The 25,774-nt window shown below is 44.4% G+C and overlaps 2 protein-coding genes across 2 annotated transcripts in view; one reads left to right on the top strand and one right to left on the bottom strand.

Moving 5' to 3' along the window:
• PI4KA (phosphatidylinositol 4-kinase alpha) overlaps window positions 1–14,943 on the bottom strand; it is a 153,322-nt gene extending 138,379 nt beyond the window's left edge. Inside the window, 1 exon segment of the mRNA XM_060194530.1 lies at window positions 14,699–14,943. Within this exon segment, the coding sequence (XP_060050513.1) occupies window positions 14,699–14,866 (168 nt within the window). The 5' untranslated portion in view covers window positions 14,867–14,943.
• A 189-nt stretch (window positions 14,944–15,132) lies between these two features.
• Window positions 15,133–25,774, top strand: part of SNAP29 (synaptosome associated protein 29) — a 39,950-nt gene continuing 29,308 nt past the window's right edge. Inside the window, exon 1 of the mRNA XM_016192817.2 lies at window positions 15,133–15,619. Coding sequence (XP_016048303.1) covers window positions 15,383–15,619 — 237 coding nt within the window. The 5' untranslated portion in view covers window positions 15,133–15,382. The remainder of the gene's footprint in view (window positions 15,620–25,774) is intronic.

Genomic DNA, 25,774 nt, shown 5'->3' with positions numbered 1-25,774 from the left:
CCCAGGCCACAAAAGATATGTGTGGATCTTGTTGCTGCCACCAGATGTTTACCATTCTGAGCCAACTGTTTCAGATTGGAAGAGGGAGACAGAGAGAGGGGAAGATACTACAGCACCAAAAATTCCTCCAATGCAATGGGGGCAGGGTTTAAAACTGAGTCATGCCCATGCAAAGCAGGTGCCCCATCAGAGTGAGCTATTCTGTCACTCCACATGGTTAAGATTTTATTTTATTTTATTATTTATTTTCCCTTTTTGTTGCCCTTTTTTTTTAAAATTGTTGTTGTAGTTATTATTGCTATTATTGATGTTATCATTGTTAGGACAGAGAGAAATGGAGAGAAGAGGGGAAGATAGAAAGGGGTAGAAAAAGACACCTGCAGACCTGCTTCACCACCTGTGAAACGACTCCCCTAAAGGTGGGGAGCCAGGGGCTCAAATAGGGATCCTTATGTTGGTCCTTGCACTTTGCACCACATGCGCTTAACCCACTGCGCTAACACCCAACACACACACACACACACATACACACACGCAGTGGGGGTGAGGTAAGGGAGAGAGAGGGAGACCAGGAGACGACACAGTGAATAATGCATTGGATTCTCAACCATGAGTTCAATCTCCAACAGCACATGTACCAGAGTGATGTCTGGTTCTTTCTCTCCTCCTATCTTTCTCATTAATAAATAAATTCTTTTTAAATTTTTCCCCCTTTGTTGCCCTTGTTGTTTATTGTCATTGTTGTAGCTATTGTTGTTATTGCTGTCGTTGTTGGATAGGACAGAGAGAAATGGAAAGAGAAGTGGGGGAAGACAGAGAGGGGGAGAGAAAGACACCTGCAGACCTGCTTCACCGCCTGTGAATCGAACCTCCCACAGGTGGGGAGCTGGGGGCTTGAACCGGGATTTTTACGCCGGCACTTCGTGCCATGTGCACTTAACCCGTGGAGCCACCGCTTGGCTCCCAGTAAATAAAATCTTAAGAGAGAGAGACATCAGCAAAATTGTTTCATCACTTATGAAGCTTCCCCCCTTACAGATGGGGACTGGAAGTTGAGCTGAGGTCCTTAGTCCATGAGCACTGTAACATGCACTCTACCAGGTGTGACACAGCCCAGCCCCAAGATTTTGTTTGCTCTCAGCCCTTTTCTCTTTCCCTTGAAATGTCCTTGGGATAAAGCTCATGTTTTTTTTCTATTATATGTAACTAAATCTAATGCTGATATTTCAAATGAATCATGAGGGCCTCATACTAATCCCAGGCCAACCTTTTCACTCTTTTAATTTTAGAGAAAGAGAAGAGAAACACCACAGTGCTGCTCAGCCCTCCACAGAGTTTTCTTTGATGCTGTGGTATACTCATGATAGCACGGTTCAAACCCAGGGTTTCATTTCATGCTTGATAAGGTGTATGTTGTATTGGGTGAGCTATCTTTCGACTATTTTCCTCTCTTTGTTGTTTTTTTGTTTTGTTTTTAAATGTTTATTTATTCCATTTTGTTGTCCTTGTTTTATTGTTGCAGTTATTATTGCTGTTGTTGTTGTTGGATAGGACAAAGAAAAATGGAGAGAGGAGGGCCAGACAGAGAGGAGGAAAGACAGACATCTGCAGACCTGCTTCACCACTTGTGAAGCGACTCCCCTGCAGGTGGGGAGCCAGGGGCTCGAACCCGGATCCTTACACCAGTAATTGCATTTGCGCCACCTGTGCATAACCCACTGCACTACAGCCCAGCTCCCTATTTTTTGTTTTTTAACCAGAGAACTATTCAGCTCTGTCTTATGCTGGTGCAGGAGACTGAACCTTGGAGTCTCAGGGATGAGAGTCTCTTTGCAGAGCTATTATGCTATCTACTCCCGCCCTTCTATTTTCTTTTCTGGTTTTTTTTTTTTATCTTTATTTACTGGAGAGAGATAACCAGAAACTGAGAGGGAAGGGGGAGATAGAGAGAGAGTAGGAGAGAGTCAGGGAGGAAGGGGAACCTGCAGCCCTGTTTCACCACTCATGAAGCTTTTGCTCAGCAGGTGAGGACTGGGGGCTCAAACCTGGGTCCCTGCACACTCCTTTCCTGCATTCATTAATGGGAAAAAGAAAGTTGGGGGAGAGGACAAGAGCTGAGCAACTGAATGAATGGCAAAGACAGAACTGTGAAAAGACAAAGATAAATTTTAAAAATGAGGAGTGGCTTGGGAAATGTTGCCGTGGATAAAACAATAAGCCTACAAGCACAAGATTCTGAGTTCAATTCCTAGTACTGCAGGTGCCAGAGTGATGTTCTAGTTCTCTCTCTCCCATTAACTAGTAAATCAATTTTAAAATAAAGGAAGTGGGAGACATCTCACATTTAATAAGAGATTGTCACCCCAATAACCAGGTGTTGAGGGATGAACAGAGTGGACAAAAAATTCTCTGAGGACTAGTAATCTAGAAAACACGTGGATTTCTTTATGCTTGTTCAATAATAAAAGTTGTCTTTTGGGAGCTGGGCGGTAGCGCAGCAGGTTAAGCGCACATGGCACAAAGGGCCAGCAAAAGGATCCTTGTTCCAGCCGCCAGCTCCCCACCTGCAGGGGGTCACTTTGCAACAGTGAAGCAGGTCTGCAGGTGTCTTTCTCTCCTCTCTGTCTTCCCCTCCTCTCTAGATTTCTCTCTGTCCTGTCCAAAAACAACAACAGTTATGGCAACAATAACAACTACAGCGAGCACAACAAGGACCAAAAAATGGGAAAAATAGCCTCCAGGAGCGGTGGATTTGTAGTGCAAGCACTGAGCCCCAGTGATAACCCTGTAGGAAAAAAAAAGTTGTCTTTCTCTGCTTTCTTTGTGGAATGAATTTCTGAATTAGAAAATTTTATTTTTTAATTTTTTAAAAAATATTTTATTTATTTATTAGTAAGATAGGAGGAGAGAGAGAAAGATCCAGCCATCACTCTGACACATGTGCTGCTAGAGACTGAACTCAGGACCTCATGAGAGTCCAATGCTTTATCCACTGTGCCACCTCCTGGACTAGGGAAAATTTTACTTTTAACTATATGTACCCCAAAACAGTGTCATTAAAATGGAATCTAATTAACAAATTAATAGCCCTGACAGATCAAGAATGGGCCTTCTAGCAGAGGCTGTGGAGCAGCAGCCCATGTGCAGGTAGGCAGTCACCCGTGGGTCCCACAGACCAGCCCAGGGCAGCAGTCTGTCTATATTGTGATAACTAAGGAAAGTCAGAGCAGCAGGGGTACATACAGAGGCTCCAATAACTCATGAATTTAGAATTAAGATTTAGAAGAATTTCTTTGACTGCTGCATCAAGAATGAACTTCAGGGACAAGGAATTGGCTCTGCAGGTAGAATACATGCCTAACCACATATGTGATCCTGGGTTCTATCCCTGACACCATGGGCAGCACTGAGGCAGCTCCATGAATAGTGAAGCAGTGCTGTAGTCCTTTGCTCCTTTTCTCTATCTTTGTCTCTTAATATATAAAATAAATAAGGGGGGGCAGGCAGTAGCTCAGAGGGTTAAGCACACATGGCACGAAGTACAAGGACTGGCGTAAGGATTCTGGCTCAAGCCCCTGATTCCTCACCTGCAGGGGGGGTCACTTCATGGGTGGTGAAGCAGGTCTGTAGGTGTCTCTGTCTCTCCCCGTCTTCCCCTCCTCTCTCAATTTCTCACTGTCCTATCCAACAACAACGACAGCAAAAACAACAATAATAACAACAACAATGATAAACAACAAGGGCAACAAAAGGGAAAAATAGCTTCCAGATCTTAGGGTGGGGTGCACTTTCCTGCATGCTTCTCTCAATTCATATCAAATAATACTGCAACCGCCGATGGCAACCTAATCAACACAACTAGTGCCACCCCAGCAGGCTTCACTTCAGACTGTGTCCAGAGAATTCAGGTGTGGAATGACAACCCTTCAGCTTCATCACTCGGGTAAGACCTTTCCTTTCATAGTATTCTCTAGGGATGCATTGGATTGACCTTCTCGTGGTGCCATCCCGTGAGTACCCATTCATTGGGGAAACTGACGATCCTTCCTAGCCAACTGAATCCACATGGATCCCAGTCACTTTCAAAGCCAGCAGCAAGCAGCTCCTGACAGTTTTCAACCTGACCTGTTGACTGGCTACGGAAGAAGGGCAAACGCTAGAAGAAGAAGTATTCTCTAATTCCATCCCAGGTGGTTCACTTCCTAACAAAGTCCCAAAACCTAGATATAGACCAGGTCCCCTGAGATAGAGCACATGTTCACACGTATCCATAAACTAGGGCAAAATATGTACCTGAAAGCAGAAGTAAGTACACAATAGTCTGCAGTGAGTACCCCCAACACTTCATCTGCACTATTCCAGCCTTCAGGTCCATAATGGTTCAACAATTTCTTTGGCTTTGTACATTAACTCTTTTTTCAGCCACCAGGTTCCAGATGCTAGCATGATGCCGACCAGACTTCCCTGGACAGACAACCCCACCAATGTGTCCCGGAGCTCCGCTTCCCCAGAGCCCCACCCTACTAAGGAAAGAGAGAGGCAGACTGGGAGTTTGGATCGACCAGTCAATGCCCATGTTCAGCAGGGAAGAAATTACAGAAGTCAGACCTTCCACCTTCTGCATCCCACAATGACCCTGGGTCCATGCTCCCAGAGGGATAGAGAAGGAAAGCTATCAGGGGAGGGGATGGGATATGGAGATCTGGTGATGGGAATTGTGTGGAGTTGCTCAATTCCCATCACCTAGCCTACGGTTTTGTTTATGTCTCTTTTTTAAATAAACAAATAAATTTAAAAAAGAAAAATAGCTTCCAGGAGCAGTGGATTTGTAGTGCCAGCACTGAGCCCTAGCAATAACCCTGGAGGCAATAAATAAATAAATAAATAAGAAAAAAATTGTTCCAGATAGGCCATAGTTATCATGAATGCTCAAGGTTCTCCTTTAATTCCTAGCATAAACTTTTATTTTTATTTTTGTTTTTTTAAAACATAAAATTATTATGTTTATCTTTATTTATTGGATGAAGACAGCTAGAAACTGAGAGGGAAAGGGGTGACAGAGAAGGAGAGACACCTGTAGCACTGCTTCATATGCACAGAGCCTGCCCCTTGCAGGTGGGGACTGGGGCTTGAACCCAGGTCCTTGTGCATTGTAACATGTACACTCAACCAGGTGCACTACCACCCAGCCCCAGCCAGCACCCATTTTTAAAATAGAGTTTATAAGACAAGCATGAGAGCAGAGAAATGTGTTAGTATTATCTTTACTTATTGAATAGAGACAGCCGGAAATTGAGAGAGAAGGGATGATAGAGAGGGAGAGAGAGATACCTGCAGCCCTGCTTCACCACCTGCAAAGCTTTCCTCCTGCAGGTGGAGACTGGGGGCTTGAACCCGGGTTCTTGCACATTGTAACATGTGTGCTCTACCAGGTGTGCCACCACCCGGTCCCAAGAAATATATTAGGAGACCCCTGCAGCAGTCAGGCAAAGATGGTTGTAACAGGATAAACAGAAGGACATCAGGTCAGAGTATGACTTAGAGGAAAATTTTACAAGACCTGGTGAAGTGTGGCAGATGGAAGTGAGTAGGAGATTATTTTAGTTGTCTCTGTGCCACAAATAAAGTATCCAAAGATAGACAGCTACTATGATGTGAGCACTAGAAACATCCCAGTGATTCGAGAAGTGACTGAAAGGGTCTAGTTGATGCCTTTCATGTGTTAATGCTCAGGTTCCAACCCTGAGACCACAGAACATCAAAAAGAAACGCAGGTGCAATTCCATGAATGGACGCTGCATTGGGAGTTTCTTTCTGTCTCTCTTTCCACCTCTACCTCTCTCTTTTTAAATAAATTTTATTTCATATGTAGAAAGAAAACAAGAAATCAGAGCACCACTCCAGCATATGTGGTGCCAGGGATAAAAGTGAAAACCTGGGAGTCGGGCAGTAGCGCAGCAGGTTAAGCACAGGTGGCGCAAAGCGCAAGGACCAGCCTAAGGTTCCCCACCTGCAGGAGAGTCACTCCATAGGCGGTGAAGAAGGTCTGCAGGCTTCTATCTTTCTTTCACCTTCTCTGTCTTCCCCTCCTCTCTTCATTTCTCTCTGTCCTATCTAACAATGACAACAACAATAACTACAACAACAATAAAAAGACAACACGGGCAACAAAAGGGAAAAATAAAATTTTTTTTAAAAAAGTGTAAACCTGGGGGGCCAGGTTTTCACTTTCTCTCTGTCCTAACCAACAACAGCAGCAATTAACGACAACAATAACAACAAAATGGCCTCCAGGAGCAGTGGATTCAAAGTGCAGGCACCAAGCCCTAGCAATGACCCTAGAGGCCAAAAAAAAAAATTATTTTGTGGCTAGGATAATAGTGAAATAGTAGTACAGTATGTGTGTGTGTGTGTGTGTGTGTGTGTACACAAGACTTTCATAAGAGAGCTCCTAGGTTTGATCTCTAGTACATAAAACTTAATCTCATAAGCAACCCAGGAGGTGACAGTGATAGTGTCAGACTCACATGTATGAAGTCCCAAATTCAATCCCCAGCACTGCATAAGCCAGAATGGCACTCTGATGCACAAGCTTGCTTGTGAGCACTCTCCTACATGCTCTCTCTCCCTCCTTCCCGTCCTTCCTCCCTCCCTCCCACTCCCCTTCTCTCCCTCTTGCTTAGCTGTGCAATGCTTTATTTATTTTAATTTCACAGAACAGTCTTCAAAATAGTTTACAGTTCTGCTTAAACACAAAATCTATTGTTTCATTAGAAAAACATCTATGAACAAATGGAATATGATTTTGTTCTGATGGTTTGTTTTAACCAGTGCCCTGCTCAGCTCTGGCTGATGATGGTGCCTGGGATTGAACCTGGAACTCAGAGCCTCATGCAGGAAAGTCTTTTGCAGAGTCACTATGCTGTCTCTCCTACCAGAATAGCATTTTTCTTGGCAACATTACTTCTAAAGAGTATAGAATAGACACCTAATTTAGCAGTTCACCAGAACCTCATGCCTGAGAAGCACAGAACACTCCTAAATCTGTATAGAATCAGAGACGGACTGAGACATTACACAGACAACTGCCAGACATCCACATTCAGGTCGATCAAGGGTAATCCTATCCTCGTTCTGCAGGTTAGGCAAAGAGACCCACACAGGTCTAATACAAAGTGAGGCAATAGGCCTAAGGATCTTACTGAACCTTTTCTCAGACTTCTGTCTCTCCAGGGTTACCACTTCTGGCTCATAAACCTGCAATGGCTGCCCAATCCAACCAACACTCACTGCACACTCCCAGTCTCCTGGCAATGAAGATTCTCCCCAAATTCCTCTAAATATCCAGGCCATAAATGCAACATTTAATTCTCCCTGCCCAGACTTCTTTGCAGTTATCACTCATGTGCAGTGTCATTCCATTTGCTTTTTCTCTAGAAAAAATCCAAACCATCTCAGCTGTTTCTTGCTTCTTTTTTTTGTTTGTTTGTTTGTTTTTTTTTTGGTGGAGGTGCCGGGGTACGAACCCGGGGCCTCATACTGTTTCTTGCTTCTTATAGCTTTTCCAGACAACTGCAATGTGACGTGTCTCTCCCACCGCACCTCTTAATAGTCAATGAAAACCTGAATTTCTTAAGATAATTACCATTCTTACATCATATTTTGGAGTTTCTTACATGTTTCAGTGTGCTCCTCTTACCTGTATCCACTACCCATACATCCCAGAAAACTCTCAGAGGGGCTAGAAGGGCCCCTGCCACAGGCATTTAGTGAGATGAGACAGAAAAAAAAGAGATAAGATTACTAGAACCCAGGCTTCCTATGTTTAACCCAGGGCTTAACTATGGTCTAATGTTTGTCATCTAATCAGTATTAGGTACTGGCAGTGGACAAATATCTTCTGTGTCACTGAAAGAAAACAAATCAGTATAATAAAGAGATGGCAAATACTAAGTAACACTAGTTGGAAATCAAATGAAATAGGACCCCAAAGCCTGACACGAGGTTTGGGCTCTGATACAAAATGTCCTCAGTAACTGGAACCTTTCAGCTTGAACCAAGGTCCCTTAGAAGTTATCATGCGGGGGGGAGGGGGGGTCCAGGGGTAGCACAGTGGGTTAAGCACACATGGCACAAAGTACAAGGACTGGCATAAGGATCCTGGCTCGAGCCCCTCCTCCCCGGCTCCTCACCTGCAGGGGAGTTGCTTCACAAGCGGTGAAGCAGGTCTGCAGGTGTCTACCTTTTCTCTCCCTCTCTGTCTTCCCCTCCTCTCTCAATTTCTCTCTGTCCTATCCAACAACGACAGCAATAACAACAATGATAAACAACAAGGCCAACAAAAGAGAAAAAAAAAAGTTATCATGTACTGGCCTATCGCACCGAAGTAAAACACTCTGGGGTGGGTGGGGGAGGGTTCAGGTCCTGGAACATGATGGCAGAGGAGGACCTAGTGGGGGCTGTACTGTTATGTGGAAAACTGGGAAACGTGTGTACAAATTGCTGAATTTTACTGTCAACTGTAAAACATTAATCCCCCAATAAAGAAATTAAAAAAAAATTTTTGTCATATATCCATAAATGAGAACCAGTTCTGTGGATGCTATTCTCCAAAAATTAAAGCTAATGATTGAGCATTTATGACCTGTCAAGCATTGGTCTATTATCACATCTAATCCTCACAACAATGCACCATGTAGATATTATTGATTATTCACATTATTTATATTAATAAATTGAGATATAATGGTTGAAGCACTAGTGCATAATAAAGTTTTATTTTTTTTATTATCTAAGAGATGACTTAGCCTACAGAGTACATGTTTTGCATGCATGAGGCCCTGGGTTAGACCTGTGACACCACACATGGCAGAAGGATACTTTGGTCTTTCTCTGTCTCTATCTCATAAGATAAATCTTTTCAAAATGAAGAAAAATAGTGAAAGTCTTTCTTTTTAACCCAGAATTTTACAGCAAATTAACAATTTATTTGTTCTTAGGCGGTAAGGAGAGAGAGGGCTAGGTCTGTTTTATAAAAAGTCTTTGGGGGGGCCAGGTGGTAGTGCAGCGGGTTAAGCACACTTGGTACAAAACTCAGGACTGGTGTAAGGATCTCCCCACCTGCAAGGGGGTCACATCACAAGCAGTGACACAGGTCTGCAGGTGTCTATCTTTCTCTCCCCCTGTCTTCCCCTCCTCTCTTTCTGTCCTATCCAACAATAACAATAGTAACAACAACAAGGGCAACAGAAATGGGGAAAAATGGCTTCCAGGAGCAGTGGATTTGTAGTGCAGGCACCAAGCAGCAGTGATAACCCTGGAGGCAAAAAAGAAAAAAAAGAAATCTTCAAGAGGCTGTGTGGGGAATGACACATATGGTAGGGCACACATATTACTATGTGCAAGGACCTAGGCTCAAACCTCCAGGCCCCACCTACAAGGAGGAAATTTCACAAATGGTGAAGCAGTGCTGCAGGTGTCTCTTTTTCCCTCTCCTCCTATCTTCCCTTCTCAATTTCTCTGTCCTATCAAATAAATAAATATTTAATAAATAAAATAAGTCTTCAAGCTCAAAATCTGAGAGAACCAAGATTACTCCTATTTACAAAAAGGACCTAGAGGGGCTCTATCATTTTTTAAAAGTTTTTAAAAATATTTATTTTCCCTTTTGTTGCCCTTGTTCTTTATTGTTGTTGTTGTTGATGTCGTCATTAGATAGGACTAAGAGAAATGGAGAGAGGAGGAGAAGACAGAGGGGGAAAGACAAATAGACACCTGCAGATCTGCTTCACCGCTTCAGCGACTCCCCTGCAGGTGGGGAGCCAGGGGCTTGAACCAGAATCCTTAAGCTGGTCCTTGCGCTGCGCTACTGCCTGACTCCTGGCTCTATCATTTTGAGAAGATCAAGGAATCAGTGGACCATTGGGAGGCAACAAAGGTCATTTGCCTGGACTTTGATAAGAACTCTAGACAGTACTTTAACCCAAAGCTATTAAGAGAGATACCAGATCATCCATAAAGTGAATTTAGACTGCCATGTAAGGCAATGTCAAACCACGGGAAAAAAATAAAATGCCATCCCAAGTTTTGTCAATATCAGAAAACTGAAAATGACAATCAAGCATAACAGTGGGTGTAGATAAGTGTTTAGGTGACAATAAGACTTTCATAGGAGTAGACAATCTGGCTAGTTAATAGAATTTTAAAGAATACAATTTTTGTTATTTGAGACTTCTGGGAATAGTCCTTTAGCAGAAACATAATTCTCTTAAAACAAAAAAAAAAGTATTAGTGGTAGCTTTTTACTGTTGAATTTACTTTCCCATTGTCTTCCAAATGTACTTCCCTCTGAGAGAACACTAAAGGCAGGTTACACTCTCTTTTTCTTTGCCTCCAGGGTTATCGCTGGGGTTTGATGCCTGCACTACAAATCTATTGCTCCTGTGGCCATTTTTCCTTTATATTATTATTATTATTATTTTGGATAGGAGAGAGACATTGAGAGAGGAAAGGGAGCTAGATACAGAGGAAGAGAAAGACACCTACAGAACTGTTTCACCACCTGCAGGTGGGGAGCCAGGGGTTTAACCAGGATCCTTACACAGGTCCTTGTTCTTCCTTCATACTATGTGCACCACTGCTCCCAGTAGGTTACATTTTCTTTCTTCTTTCTTTTCCTTTCTTTCTTTCCTTTCTTTCTTTCTTTCCTTTCTTTCTTTCTTTATTATCATTTTTTGCCTTCAGGGTTATTGCTGGGGCTCACTGCCTGAACTTACAAATCCACTGCTCCTGGAAGCCATTTTTTTTCCCTTTTGTTGCCCTTGCTGTTTATCATTGTTATTATTATTGTTGTTGTTATTGCTGTCATTGTTGATAGGACAGAGAGAAATCAAGGGAGGAGGGAAAGACAGAAAGGGGAAGAGAAAGACAGATACCTGCAGACCTACTTCATTGCCTGTGAAGCAAACCCTTCCCCTGCAGGTAAGGAGCTGGGGGCTCGAACCTGGATCCTTATGTTGGTCCTTGCACCTTGAGTCATGTGTGCTTAACCCATTGCATTACCGCCCAGCTCATGTAGGTAACCTTTTCTAAGTGTCTCAGAACTACCATGATAAACAAAAGTGATGTGACAGCAGCACATGCGCCTACAAGCAGTTGTGGAAGGAGGGTTTCACTAAAGGCACTGTTTGCTCATCTGCAGATGACCACACTACCAATTAACAGCATTTTACAACATTAATACACCTGCCTTTGCACAATGAGTAACCAATTTTTCTTCTTCTCCTTTTTTCTTTTATATATATATTTATTCCCTTTTGTTGCCCTTGTTGTTTTATTGTTGTAGTTATTATTGATGTCGTTGTTGTTGGATAGGACAGAGAGAAATGGAGGAAGGAAAGATAGAGAGTGGGAGAGAAAGATAGACACCTGTAGATCTGCTTCACCGCCTGTGAAGTGACTCCCCTGCAGGTGGGGAGTGGGGGCTCGAATCAGGATCCTTATACTGGTCCTTGCACTTTGCGCCACGTGTGCTTGCTAAGCTACTGCCTGACTCCCCTTTTTTCTTTTTTTTAAGATAGGTTTGGGATACAGAGAAAAAAGCACTTGGGGTGGCTAGGAGATGGTGCAGCAGATATAGCACTGGACTCTCAAGTATGAAGTCTTGAGGTTAATACCTGGCAGTACATGTACCAGAACAATGTCTGTTTCTCCGTCTCTCTCCTCCTCGCTCTCCCTTATTACCTTAATAAATACAAATTTAAAAAAAAAAGGAAAGGAATAAAGAAAGGAAGGAAGGAAAGAAAGAAAAAAAAGGTAAGGAGGGGAAGGAAGGGAGAAGGGGAAGGGGGGAGGGGGAGGGAGAAAGGAAATATGGAAGGGGAGCTTGGGAGTGAGCCTTAGGGCTGGAACTCAAGTGTAGGGGCACCTGAGCCAGAAAAGATCAAAGTGGAGATTCAGCTCAGAGAACAGATGTCCAGGATCCTGGATTGGCTATCTAAGCATGACAAGAATCTAGCCAGCAGAACTGGGATACAAAGGGAGATGGGGGTGGTAGGTGGGAGCTTGCAGCAAGTCTGGTGGTGGTGGTGGTGGTGGTTTTGACACAGCAACACACAGCTCTGGTAATTGATGACGCCAAGAAAAAGTAGACCTGGGACCACTCTACATGCAAGTGCTATGCACAATCACGGCACGGTCTCCCTGGCAGAAGTTCTGATTTGTTGTTGGTCGCCTAACCAACCCAAGTAGGACTTCGAGAAGGGCTGGGGAGACAGCATAATGCTTATGCAAAAGCCTTTCAAGCCTGAGGCTCTGAGGTCCCAGGTTCAATCCCCAGCCCCACCATAAGCCAGAACTGAGCAGTGTTCTGGTGTCTGTCTCTCTCTCTCTCTATTTCTCCCCCTCTGTATATACACTTTCTCATTAAAATAATAAACTAAATAAAATATTTAAAAAAAAAAGAACTTCAAGAATGATTCCCTTCAGAATGCAAAGGACTTCTTGTTGATTATCTTAAGGTGGCAGAATGTAGTAAGCAAATAGGCATACACGATACCAAGGACTGAACTCAGCACCTAATGTTTGCAAGTCCAGTGCTCTACCCACTGTACCACTTCCTGGTTGCTACTACTCATGGCATTTCTATTCTATTATACTCCTTTAACTAAAAGCCAGGTTGGCATTGGTCTTCTTCTCAGACTGTATGTAGGTAACTGATAAAATCAAGTGTGAGAAACTACAAAGCCAAGGAAGGTGTCGCTGCCAGAATGCCCAAAATAGTCTTTCAGCTTCACCCCCAGCCAGTGCCTCAAAACCACTGTCAACTTTCTTCAGACAATATTCTTTCCATCTGCCAGAAAGCTCTATAGAAAAACAGCCCTGTCATGGTCCAGGAGGTGGTGCAGTGGATAAAGCACTGGACTCTCAAGCATGAGGTCCTGAATTCAATCCCTGGATGCACACATACCAGAGTGATATCTGGTTCTTTCTCTCTCTCCTATCTTTCTCATTAGTAAATAAATAAAACCTTTAAAAAGAAAAACGAAAAACAGCCCCATCTCTCCAGTTCTAATATGCTATGTGTCACAGAAGAGGGAAGAAAGCTGATACTTTAGTGCTTACCCTTATGGGAGGCCCTTGATGCCTGAGCTCATGGAATCCTCAAGAACTTCAATTCACAGGATTAAAATAAAAGAAAAAAATTCTGACATTCTTTTTTTTTTAAATATTTATTTTTATTTATTTATTCCCTTTTGTTGCCCTTGTTGTTTTATTGTTGTAGTTATTATTGTTGTCATTGTTGTTGGATAGGACAGAGAGAAATGGAGAGGGGAGGGGGAAGACAGAGAGAGGGAGAGAAAGATAGACACCTGCAGACCTGTTTCACCGCTTGTGAAGCGACACCCCTGCAGGTGGGGAGCCAGGGCTTGAACCAGGATCCTTATGCGGATCCTTGTGCTTAGCGCCACCTGCGCTTAACCTGCTGCGCTACAGCCCGACTCCCCAAATTCTGACATTCTTAAGTAATTTGTCCAAGATGACACAGGTAAATGAGTGGCAGTATAGGGACTAAATTTAGGTCTGATACTAAACACTGTTCTTCCCAGCAGCCCAGGCACACTTTTGAGTTGCCTTCCACCTTCCTCCCAAGATAAAAATTCCTCTGACTCAATTTCTTCTTTCTTCTCTTAAAGTAATACTGAATTACATTCTCTGCCTATTGACACTTGCCAAGGTCCCTTCTTTAAACATAATCTTTTCCCGGCCGGATGATGGCGCACCTGGTTGAGCACACGTTACAGTGTGCAAGGACTCGAGTTCAAACCCCCAAGCCCCCACCTGCAGAGGAGGAAAGCTTTGTGAGTGGTGAAGCAGGGCTACAGGTGTCTGTCTCTCTCCCTATCCCAGCCTTCCTCTCAACTTCTGGCTGTCTTTTTCCAATAAATAAATAATTTTTTAAAAAATTCTTAAGTCACAAACACTCTTTTCCACTAAATCCCCCTTTCCCATAAAAAAAGAATGTGGGGGGCGGGTGGTGGCTCACCTGGTTGAGCGCACATGTTACAATGCGCAAGGACCTGGGTTCGAGCCCCCCCCCACCTGCAGGGGGAAAGCTTTGCAAGTGGTGAAGCAAGGCTGCAGATGTCTATCTCCCCCTTCCCTCTTGATTTCTGTCTCTATACAATAATAAATAACCATTATTAAACAGTTTTTAAAAAATGAATGTGCAACGGATTTGCGTTTTTTTCCCCCAGAAAGCACTTTCAGATACATAATCTCAATTGCTCTTCACCGCCAACCCGTGAAAATGAGCCAACAGTTCAAAGCAACCCTATTTCACGAGAAAGGCATCTCCCCAAGGTCACAGAGTGGAAAGCAAGATAAGTAAGGAGCAGTGCCCCCCCACCCCCTAGGTTTCGACCCTGGTCCTGAGCCCTGACCACTGCTCCCCACGGCCGCCCCCGCCCCAGTGACATCACAAGGTGGCCCTGGATTCAAACTCCGGCCTGGAATTCGCGTCCTCCTCTCATCCCCCGCCTCCTCCCGCGGCTCCCTGCGCCATTCAGCCCCCCGGAGGCCGCCCGCTACCCCGACCCCGAACCCCGGCTCCGCCGCCTGCAGACCCCGCCCCGCCTCCTCAATTCGCAGCTGCAGGCCCCTCCTCCTGTCAGCCCGGGACCCGGGCGGCCTCGGATACCTTCTCCAAGGATGCCGGTCTCTGCACAGCCAAAGAGCGCGCCAGCGACAAGACAGTGTTGAAATAGAAACCGCGGGAGACACCGGAGCCCGAGGCCTGGCCCGAGCCCGAGCCTGCGCCGCTGCCTCCGCTGCTGCAGCTTCCCGGGGCCACGGCCGCCGCCATCATCGCGCGCAGAGCCACAGCCGGCTCCCCACACCCGGCTTCCCACACCCGGCCCGCGAGCGCCGGGGAGCACTGCGCAGACGCAGCAGCGTCCGGGATCGCGACCACGTGACTTCTCTGATGCCTAGCCCTCCTGGTGGGCGTGGCCTCTGGGCGGTACCACCACCGCAGGGGAGAAATGAGCCGCGAGCACGACTGTGCTAGCACGCGCAGGGCGTGGTTCCCCCCTAGCCTCGTGGCACTGTGGTCAGCTCCGGAGGCCGGCCCGCCCGAGCTGGATGGGCGGAAGGGTCTTGGCGCGGCGGGGTCAGGTTGGACCTGCTGGGGGAGGTGCCTCGCTGGGCAGTGGGCACCCGGGCTGCGGGGCTGCTGGGCTGCGGGGCCGCGGGGCTTCAGAACGGTGGGCGCTTTCTTAGGGCCTGGGGAAGGCGAGCGGGACACTCTCGGGTCCAGAGCTGCTGTTATTCGAGTGAACACCCCCTTCTCCGGCCCACAACTCCATCCAGCACTGGTGCCACCATGTCGGCCTACCCCAAAACCTACAACCCGTTTGACGACGACTCAGAGGATGAAAGTGGACGGCCTGTCTCGTGGAAGGACGCCCGGGATGTGTCCCGGGGGGCGGACGCCCCAATGGACAGGCAGCAGTACTTGCGGCAGGAGGTGATGCGCAGGGCCGAGGCCACGGTCGCCAGCTCCAGCAGATCCTTGTCGCTCATGTACGAATCCGAAAAGGTCGGGATCGCCTCTTCCGAGGTGAGTCTGAAGCCCAGCTGGGCTGTGCTGTCACACAGGCATCAACAAACAGTGCTTTATCGGTGATCGGAGGGGGAATTCTCAAACCAGCTAGGGTAGGTTCTTGTACTTTAATGATTAATGACTTGGTGTAAGAACCTCTACAGACATGCGAGAGAATTTGCTCCCCACCCTACTGCTACCATCCTCTTTGTCTACTTACTTGATTGATTGTATTTTTTTCTTTTTCTTTTCCTTTTTTTTTTTTTTTTTTTTCTTTAATCAGAGCACTGCTCAGTGCTGGCTTATGGTGGTGCAGGGGATTGAATCTGGGATTTTGGAGCCTCGGGCATGTTAGTCTTTGCATCTTCATTATGCTATCTACCTCCACCCTTTGTATTTTTCTACCCCTGGTTCTAAGGTAAATGCCATACTGCGCTCACTGTTCAGGTAAGTAAAATGTCTGAACAACAGAAACTGAGTTAGCAAAATGCAGAGTCTGTCTCTTTGATGTAATATCTTGAGCAGAACCAAGCTGAACCCCCCAGCTTCAGCCATTCTTTTGGAGTGACAAAGAAGGTAAAGATAAGGCAGAGTAGTCTCTAAAACATGAGAGCAAATGGGTCTTGAGTCTTTTCTCACCACTGACTGCTTTGTCACCTGGCCAGGAGGTGAAGTCCTGTCTGCTTGAATAAACTGCTGAGTAAACCAAAACCTAAGGCCTTATCCTTCTAAAATCCATAACTGATATCCTAGCCCTCTCTAGGTCTAGGTCGATCAATCCAGGCTTATTAGACTTGTGACAGTTCCTCTAGTTTCCCTTTGTCAGGTCTTCTTTTTATCCATATAAGATTTTAGAAAGTAGAATGGTGACTATTGTTCTCTTCTAGACACCACATTCCCTCCTGGTTGAGCGCACATGTTACAATGCTCAGGGACCTGGGTTCAAGCCCCTGGTCCCCACTTGCTGGGGGAAAGTTTTGTGAGTGGTGAAGCAGTGTTGTAGGAGTCAGTCTCTCTCTCTTTTTCTCTCTCTCACCCCCTTCCCTCTAGATTTCTGGCTGTCTCTATCCAATAAATAAAGATAACAAAAAATGTTCTTTGTTATTTATTTTTTTTAACCAGAGCATTGATCAGCTCTTGCTTGTGAGGGTAAAGGGGATTGAACCTGGGACTTTGGAGCCTCAAGCATGAAAACCTTTGTGTGGCCATTGTGCTGTCTCCCCAGCCCAACATGACAATTTTTTTAAAAAATTTTTATGTTTATTTATTTTCCCTTTTGTTGCCCTTGTTTTTTTTTTTTTGTTTGTTTTCCCCTTGTTGTTTTTTATTGTTGTTGTTGATAAGACAGAAATGTTGTAGTTCTTAGATAGGACAGAGAGAAATGGAGAGAGATGGGGAAGACAGAGAGGGAGAGAGAAAGAAAAACACCTGCAGACCTGCTTCACCGCCTGTGAAGTGACTCCCTTTCAGGTAGGGAGCCAAGGGTTCGAACCAGGATCCTTACGCTGGTCCTTGTGCTTTGTGCCATGTGCGTTTAACCTGCTGCACTACCGCCCGACTCCCATGACAGATTTTTATAGAGGTTTAGGAGTTGACACACATAGGTGTTGACTCAGTGAATAGAAATCAGGATTTGCATGCTCAAGGCCCCAAGTTAGATCGCCAACACCACATATGCCAGAGTAATATTCTGGTTTCTCTTTCTTCCTCATGAAATTTTTTTTTAAATATTTATTTATTTATTTATTCCCTTTTGTTGCCCTTGTTGTTTTATTGTTGTAGTTGTTGTTGATCTCATTGTTGTTGGATAGGACAGAGAGAAATGGAGAGAGGAGGGGAAGACAAAGAAGGGGACAGAAAGATAGACACCTGCAGTCCTGTTTCACCGCTTGTGAAGCGATTCCCCTGCAGGTGGGGAGCCGGGGGCTTGAACCGGGATCCTTACACTGGTCCTTGTGCTCAGCGCCACCTGCGCTTAACCCGCTGTGCTACCGCCCGACTCCCATGAAATATTTTTTTATAAATTAGATATTAGCCCACCTGCAGGGGAGTTGCTTCACAAGCAGTGAAGCAGGTCTGCAGGTGTCTGTCTTTCTCTCCCCCTCTCTGTCTTCCCCTCCTCTCTCCATTTCTCTCTGTCCTATCCAACAACGAAGACAGACAACAATAATAACTACAACAATAAAACAAGGGCAACAAAAAGGGAATAAATAAATATTTTTTAAAAATAATAATAAAACAAAAAATAAATGTTAGGAGTATAATTTGGTTTTGTTGTTTGTTTGCATTTTTATATTTAATTTATTTATTAATGAGAAAGATAGGAGGAGAAAGAACCAGACATCACTCTGGTACATGTGCTGCATTGAACTCAGGACCTCACACTTGAAAGCCCAATGCTTTATCCACTGCGCCACCTCCGGGACCACTGTTTGCGTTTTTCATTCTTGCCACCAGGATTTTTATGGGGGCTCAGTGCCATCTTTTTTTTTTTTTTTTTTTGATAGAGGATGAAAGACAAAGAGCAAGAGACAGATATACCTTCAGCACTGCTCCACCACTCATGAAGCTTCTTCTGGAGGTGGTGATTATGGACTTGAACCCAGGTCTTCATGAATGATAACGTGTGCTCTACCAGATGAGCCATTAGTGGCCCTATAATTTTTTTGTTTGTTTTCTTTTTTTTTTCTTGTTATTTTTTTTTTAAGGCTTATTTTTGGCATTTAATGAGAAAATGCAGAGAGAGCGAGCGAGCGAGCATGTTCACCATATCATCAGAGCCAGCTCTGGTGCTATGATGTCTCTCCCACCTCTCTTTCTCTTTCCTCTATCTGAATGAAAAACTGGCCTGGAGCAGTGAAATCACATACATTCACAGCCCTGATTCATCAACAAATAAAAGGCGAGCCAGAGAGATAGAGCCTTGGATAGAATGAATGCCTTTCCAAGTACATGGGACTAGGAGAGAAACCATGATGTCTCTCCTATCTATTTCTCTCTCTCTCTCTCTCTCTGTGTGTGTGTGTGTGTGTGTGAGAGAGAGAGAGAGAGAGATTAGAGACAGGAATAGTGAAATCACACATATGCAGTGCCCGGCTTCCAAAAGAAATAAAATAAGAGGAGCTTACAGATAATATTAGGTTAGAAATACAGAATTCAGGGGGTTAGGCAGTAGTGCAGCAGGTTAAGCGCACATGGCACAAAGCGCAAGGATTGGAGTAAGGTTCCTGGTTCAAGCTCCCACTCCCCACCTGCAGGGGGGTCATTTCATAAACGGTGAAACAGGTCTGCAGGTCTTTCTCTCTCCCTCTCTGTCTTCCCCTCCTCTTTCAATTTCTCTTTGTCCTATCCAGCAGCAATAACAATAACAAGTGTAGCAACATGATGGGAAAATGGCCTCCAGGATCAGTGGATTCGAAGTGTAGGCACAGAACCCCAGTGATAACCCTGGAGGCAAAAAGAAAAGGAAGGAAGGGAGGAAGGAAGAAATATCAGAATTCAAGTCAAGCTTGACAGCATAGGAAAATTACTTAGTAAACTCACTGCACATTGCAGTGAAGGAAATATGCCCTTGTCCTCCTGTGAAAGAAACTTGGCAGGCTTGTTTCTCAGTGCTCTAGCCACAGGTAGGTCAGCATGGCCAAAGGACAGAGAAGTAGGATAGAGCAGGTGGCATTCACTGACTGGTTAAGCACAATATGGAACCACAGAAAGACTTGCAGGCTACTGTGCTTTTCTCTACTAGGCAGTCACTTTGCCACTAGGGTTAGTGGCCATTTCTTTCTCTTTCTCTCTCTCTCTAATGATAGAGACAGAGAAATAAGGAGAGGGAAAGAGAGAAAGAGACACTACAGCACTGCTTTACTAATCATGAAGCTCTCTTCTTCAGATGAGGGCTGGGGACTTGAACCTGGGCCCTTAAGCATGGTGATGTGTGTGCTCTACAGGTAGGGTATGCCACCCCCTTCCCCAGAAAGCATGATTTCTTTTTTTTTATTATTATTATTATCTTTATTTATTGGATAGAGACAGCCAGAAATCAAGAGGGAAGAGGGTAATAGAGAGGGAGAGAGACAGACACTTGTAGCCCTGCTTCACCACTCGTAAAGCTTTTCCCCTGCAGGTGGGGACTGGGGGCTCGAACCCAGGTCCTTGTGCATTGTAATACATGCGCTAAACCAGGTGCACCACCACCCGACCCCCCCCCTTTTTTAAAAATATTTTTTATTGGGGAGTCGGGCTGTAGCGCAGCGGGTTAAGCGCAGGTGGCGCAAAGCACAAGGACCGGCATAAGGATCCTGGTTCGAACCCCGGCTCCCCACCTGCAGGGGAGTCGCTTCACAGGCGGTGAAGCAGGTCTGCAGGTGTCTGTCTTTCTCTCCTCCTCTCTGTCTTCCCCTCCTCTCTCCATTTCTATCTGTCCTATCCAACAACGACAACAACAATAATAACTACAACAATAAAACAAGAAGGGCAACAAAAGGGAATAAATAAATAAAATTTATAAAAAATATATATTTATAATAAAAAATATTTTTTTATTATCTTTATTTATTGGATAGAGACAGCCAGAAATAGAGGGAAGGGGGTGAGGGAGAGAGACAGAGAGAGAGACCTGCAGCACTGCTGCACCACTTGCAAAGCTTTCCCCCTGCAGGTGACAAAATTATCTTTATTTATTTATTTATTGGATAGACACAGCCAGAAATTGAGAGAAAGGTGGAGATAGAGTCAGAGAGACACCTGCAGCTCTGCTTCACCACTTGTGAAGCTTTGCCCCTGAAGGTGGGGACCAAGGGCTTGAACCTAGGTCCTTGTACATTGCAACATGTGTGCTTAACCAGGTGTGCCACCACCTGGCCCCTCTTATTCTTTTCTTACTGTTTAGTTTTTGGTTTTTTTCTTATCGTTATTTATTTATTGGATAGAGACTGCCAAAAATCGAGAGAAAAGGGGGGGAAAAAGAGAGACACATACAGCCCTGCTTCACCTTTCACAAAGCTTTCCCCCTGCAGGTGGGGACCAGGGGGCTCAAACTCCAGTCCTTGAGCATTGTAACACGTGTGCTCAATGAGGTCTGCCACCAACTGGCCCCCTGTTTAGTTTTTGTAAAGAAATAATCTATTCATATGGTTCAAAATTCAAAACACATCTATTCTGTATATAGTGGCACTTTTTTTTTTTTTTTACAGATTTTATTTATTTATTAATGAGAAATACAGGAGAGAGAAAGAACCAGACATCCCTTTGGTACATGTGCTGCCAGGGATCGAACTCAGGACCTCATGCTTGAGAGTCTAGTGCCTTAGCCACTGCACCACCTCCTAGACCACATAGTGGCACTCTTAAAGTTTTTTTTTTTTTTTTTTTTTTTTTTTTTACAGAGCACTGCTCAGCTCTGGCTTACGTGGTACAGGGGATTGAACCTGGGACTTTTGAGCCACAGGCATGAAACTCTCTTTGCATAACCATTATGCTGTCTACCCCTGCCCTTAAAGTTTTTGTTTTTGTTTTCCTTTTTTCTTTTAAGAAAAAAGTGTAAACAGAATTCTATACATTCAGGTGTACACATTGCTTAATAGGATTAGAAGTCATTCTCTGGCTATATATAGTGAGCTGCTCCATTTAGTAAATAAATGACTGTCATAGTACATTATTTGAATGACTTATGTTCATGTAACTAGTTATATAATGACAGACATTTGAGTCATTTGCACCTTCTGGTTTGCATTCTATGTAGATGCATTTTTATGCACTTATTCACCATCCTGCCTGAGGGAATCCACCAGCTTAAGGCACTCCAAGTCCCCTCTGGTTCAAATGACATTTTCTGGAGTCTAGGATCTCATTCCAGGAGTCTAACAACAAACATCAATCTGGGGCCAACAGGGGTACAGTAAAACATCAATTGCATTGAAAAGGAGTGGTATTTGGTAGGAATCAAATGTTATACATGCAGCTGTTCCAGCCTGGCACATCTGCACACTTTCTATGCAGAGGACCTCCTTACCTTCTCAACGTATTTCAACACTCAACAGACCCTAAAGCAACACTGGGCATTTGATTCAGACAAGAGGGCAAGAAAAGAGCAGCTCTCCTAGTCCAGGGACAGGGGCTGTCATGGCTGCCTGTTCATGGTGTCGCATCAGTTAGAGGGTGGTGCCCTCATTCCTCAGGAGCTGGTCTTAGGGAAGAACCTTTCCCATCCCAAATGACCAGCTGATCAGAGTCATTTTCCAGGGCAGTCTGTAGTAGTTCTGAGTTCAACCTTGTCCTCATGCAAAAGCTGATGGGAGGAAAAGAGCTGCAGGATTAAGTAATTCTAAAGCGTCAGCTATGGAAGAGGAGCAAGCTCTTCTTGCCCAACATTCTCCTCTGGCACTGCTCAGTACATTGTTCTCTATGCATTCAGTGTTTTGCAAATGGTTACTGGGTAAATAAAGAAATGGCCTGGAAAAGGGAAGGGAAAAGAAAGGAAGAATCGGAGGCTAAGTTGGAGAGACTGAGGCCAGAAAGATAAAATGAGCTATGTGACTCTTGATGAAATAGGACCTATTTTATGTTCGTTTTTAATAAACTCACAATGTTTAAATTAAACCGTTGGAAAGTTCTTAGATGCCAGACAAACTTCCTGGATCCATTACTTTGACAAAGTACCCTATGAGGATAAGTTGTTACTGTCCTATTTGGACTGGTGAGATCTCTCACCAGAGCTGTAGCATTTGGCCTTGTCTGATGCTCCTTCCTGGAATGTCCCCTTGTCCTAAGGGACCTTGCTTTGCTTACCAGGCAATATGTTCTAAAAGTGAGAATTTTTATTGGTTAGGGGTCCTCAAGACCACCTCAGTTTCAGTGATTGCCTAGAATTCATTGGTTATGATTAGTTACAGTAAAGGCTACCGATGAAAATCATGGAGGTGGGGGAGCAGACCTACTTCTTGCCTGTTCTCTCTGGAAAGTGTGCTACTCTTATCTTTTCCTAGTAAGCTTTTTCTTTATATGCAAAATATATATAGTTACCCTTGTTATTGTTGTTGTTACTGATATTGCTGTCATATACAATTTTAAAAAAACCACCAAGGAAAAAAGTTTGGAAAGTAGCTTGCCCTTAACTTACTGGGTCTAGCACGTACCTTGCCAGGTTCAGGACCCAAGCTCAAGCCCCAGTAACACTATAGGCAATGCTGTGGCACTGACGCTATGGTCTCTCTATGTTCCATCTGAATGAAAAAAAAGATCAGAATAGTGAAATTGTGTATGTACAAGGCCTGACTGCAAAAAGAATATCTTGCCCTCTAGTTTTTTTTTGTTTTTCTTTTTTCTTTTATTATTTTTAATTTTTTCAAAATTTTCCCTTTTGTTTTTGTTTTTTTTTTCCCTTTTGTTGCCCTTGTTTTACTGTTGTAGTTGTTGTTATTGATGTCATTGTTGTTGGATAAGACAGAGAGAAATGGAGAAGGGAGGGGAAGAGAGAGAAGGGGAGAGAAAGATAGACACCTGCAGGCCTGCTTCACCGCCTGTGAAATGATTCCACTGCAGGTGGGGAGCCAGGGGTTCCAACCCAGATCCTTATGCTAGTCCTTGTGCTTTGTGCCACTTGTTCTTAACCCACTGCGCTACCACCCAACTCCCGTTTTTTTTTTTTTTTTTTGCAGGCTATTTTTCCCATTTTTGTTACCCTTGTTGTTGTTGTTACTTTTATTGTTGTCATTGATATTGTTGCTGCATAGGACAGAGAGAAATTGAGAGAGGGGCAGAGAAAGACACCTGCAGACCTGCTTCACTGCCTGTGAAGCGACCTCCCTGCAGGTGGGGAGCAAGGGGCTCGAACCAGGATCCTTACTCAGGTCCTTGTGCTTCGCACCATGTGTACTTAACCCACTGAGCCAGGCCTCTGCCCTCTAGTATTTTAAATAGCAAAGCAGTGAGGGGCTGAGAAGTAATATGGGGTTGAGCCTTTGGCTCCCCACCTGCAGGGGGGTTGCTTCACAAGTGGTGAAGCAGGTCTGCAGGTATCTCTCTTTCTCTCCCCCTGTCTTCCCCATCTCTCTCAATTTCTCTCTGTCCTATGCAATAACAACAGTAATAATAACAACGATAAACAACAAGGGCAACAAAAGGGAAAAATGGCCTTCAGGAGCAGTGGATTCGTAGTGCAGGCACAGAGCCCCAGCAATAATCCTGGAGGCAAAAAAAAAAAAAAGTAATTCAGCAGGTAGTGTGCTCATTATCCATGTTTAAGGTTTCATCCTCAGAACCACATGAAAGCACTGTGAACAGCACAATAAATAAATAAATAAATAAATAAATAAATAACCAAGGGCCAGGACCTAGTTTTAGTTAGCAGGGGCTCTGAATCTGAGCCCTGGCATGACATGGAAAAACACCATAGATGGTACAGTGGTAACTCCATGGGCAGTGAAATGTTGGTGGTATGTCTTTGCTCTCTTTGTCTATTTTCCCCCTCTATAGAACTGGAAAAAGAAAAAGAAAAAAAAGGCTTTATTTTATTTTTTAAAATTTTATAAAGATTTTATTCATGAAGAAGATAGGAAAAGAGAGAAAGCCAAAAAACCAGACATCATCACTCTGGTACATGTCCTGCCAGGGATTGAACTCAGGACCTCACGCTTGTGGGGCCAGTCCTTTATCCACTGTTCCACCTCCTGGAGCACAACAAATGAGTCTTTATGGGCTGGGAAGTAGCTCACATGTACAGCATACATCATATCATACATCTATATCATGTATCACATCATACATCTAACCATGTGCAAGGCCATGGATTTGCCCCAGGGGGAGATCCATGGATGGTGCAGTTGTGCTGAAGTGTCTCTTTCTCTGTGTATCCATCTCTCTGCTTCTCCAAATGAGTGAAAATATAGGGTCTAGGAGGCAGCTCTGTAGTGTAAGTCTTTAGTAATCAGGCTGGAAATGTAGCTCAATCATTTGTATAGGATCTGATTCAATGCCTAGTACCTCCAAAAAAGGGGGTGCATGCCAGGTGGTAGTGCATCTGGTTGAGTGCACATGTTCCAATGCATAAAGATCCAGGTTCACGCCCCCAGTCCCCACCTGCAGGGGAAAGCTTTGCAAATGGTGAAGCAGTGTCACAGATGTTTCTCTGTCTCTCTCCCTCTCTATCACTCCCTCCCCTCTTAATTTCTTCTAACTGTCTCTATCCAGCAAATGAAGATAAAAAATCTCCTAGGGCAGTGTCTAGGAGGACCAGGCATTAACTGCAGTTGTTCTCTCCTTTGAGTGGTGTGAACAGCACATCTCCCAGCAGTGATGTGCAGTAACAGAGTATTGCCAGACTGAGAAGCGTACCTATGTTTGGGAGTTCAGAAATTGGAAGTGGAAGGGGCGTGTCCATCATGTAGACATGGCTGACCACCTGCCTGCCTGAGACAGACCTTAGTCTCCAACTCCTTCATAAGTTAAGCTGAGCTACTGGCGAGGTAGGACTGGGGGGGGGGGGGGGGAGTAGGTTAACCCAACTGGTAGAACACTTGATCCCCAGTACCATAGGTGCCAGAGTGATGCTCTGTTGGTTTCTCCCTCTCTCTGTCTCATGAAACTCTCCCATAAATAATTAAATAATTAAAATAAGTCTTCAAAAAAAGTCAAAGAAATCAAGTTTATGTTGCAGTCCAGTGCCTAGAGCCTTGATCATGTCTTTTTGTTGTTTTTGTTTTTTGCCTCCAGGGTTATCACTGGGGCTAGGTGCTGTCATTACCAATCCATTGCTTCTGGTACCCTCACCTTTTTTATTTTTTATTTTTCATTTGATAGGATAGAGGAATTGAGAAGGGAGGGAAAGATATCTGCAGACCTGCTTTACTGCTTGTGAAGCATCCCCCCTGTAGGTGGGGAGTGGGAGTTAAACCTGGGCCTTCGCATGTATCCTAGTGCATACATAACCAGGTGGCACTTAACTGGGTGCACCACTGCCCAGCCTCCTTAGACCCTTGAACTTGTAAACATGAGGTCCTGAGTATAACCCATAGCATCAAATGTACCATCATGATGCTCTGGTTCTCTTATGCTCTTCCCCTCTCTCTCCTCTCACATGTTAATAAATCTTTAAAAAATAAATAAATAAGAAAGTCAGGCTGATTCCGTGTGACCTAAGAGCCTCCTCATAAACCACATTGTCAGCATAAACTTTTT

This window comes from Erinaceus europaeus, chromosome 1, assembly GCF_950295315.1.
Source record: "Erinaceus europaeus chromosome 1, mEriEur2.1, whole genome shotgun sequence".
In the NCBI taxonomy this organism is placed as follows: Eukaryota; Metazoa; Chordata; class Mammalia; order Eulipotyphla; family Erinaceidae; genus Erinaceus; species Erinaceus europaeus.
This window is presented reverse-complemented; position numbering and strand designations above follow the sequence as displayed.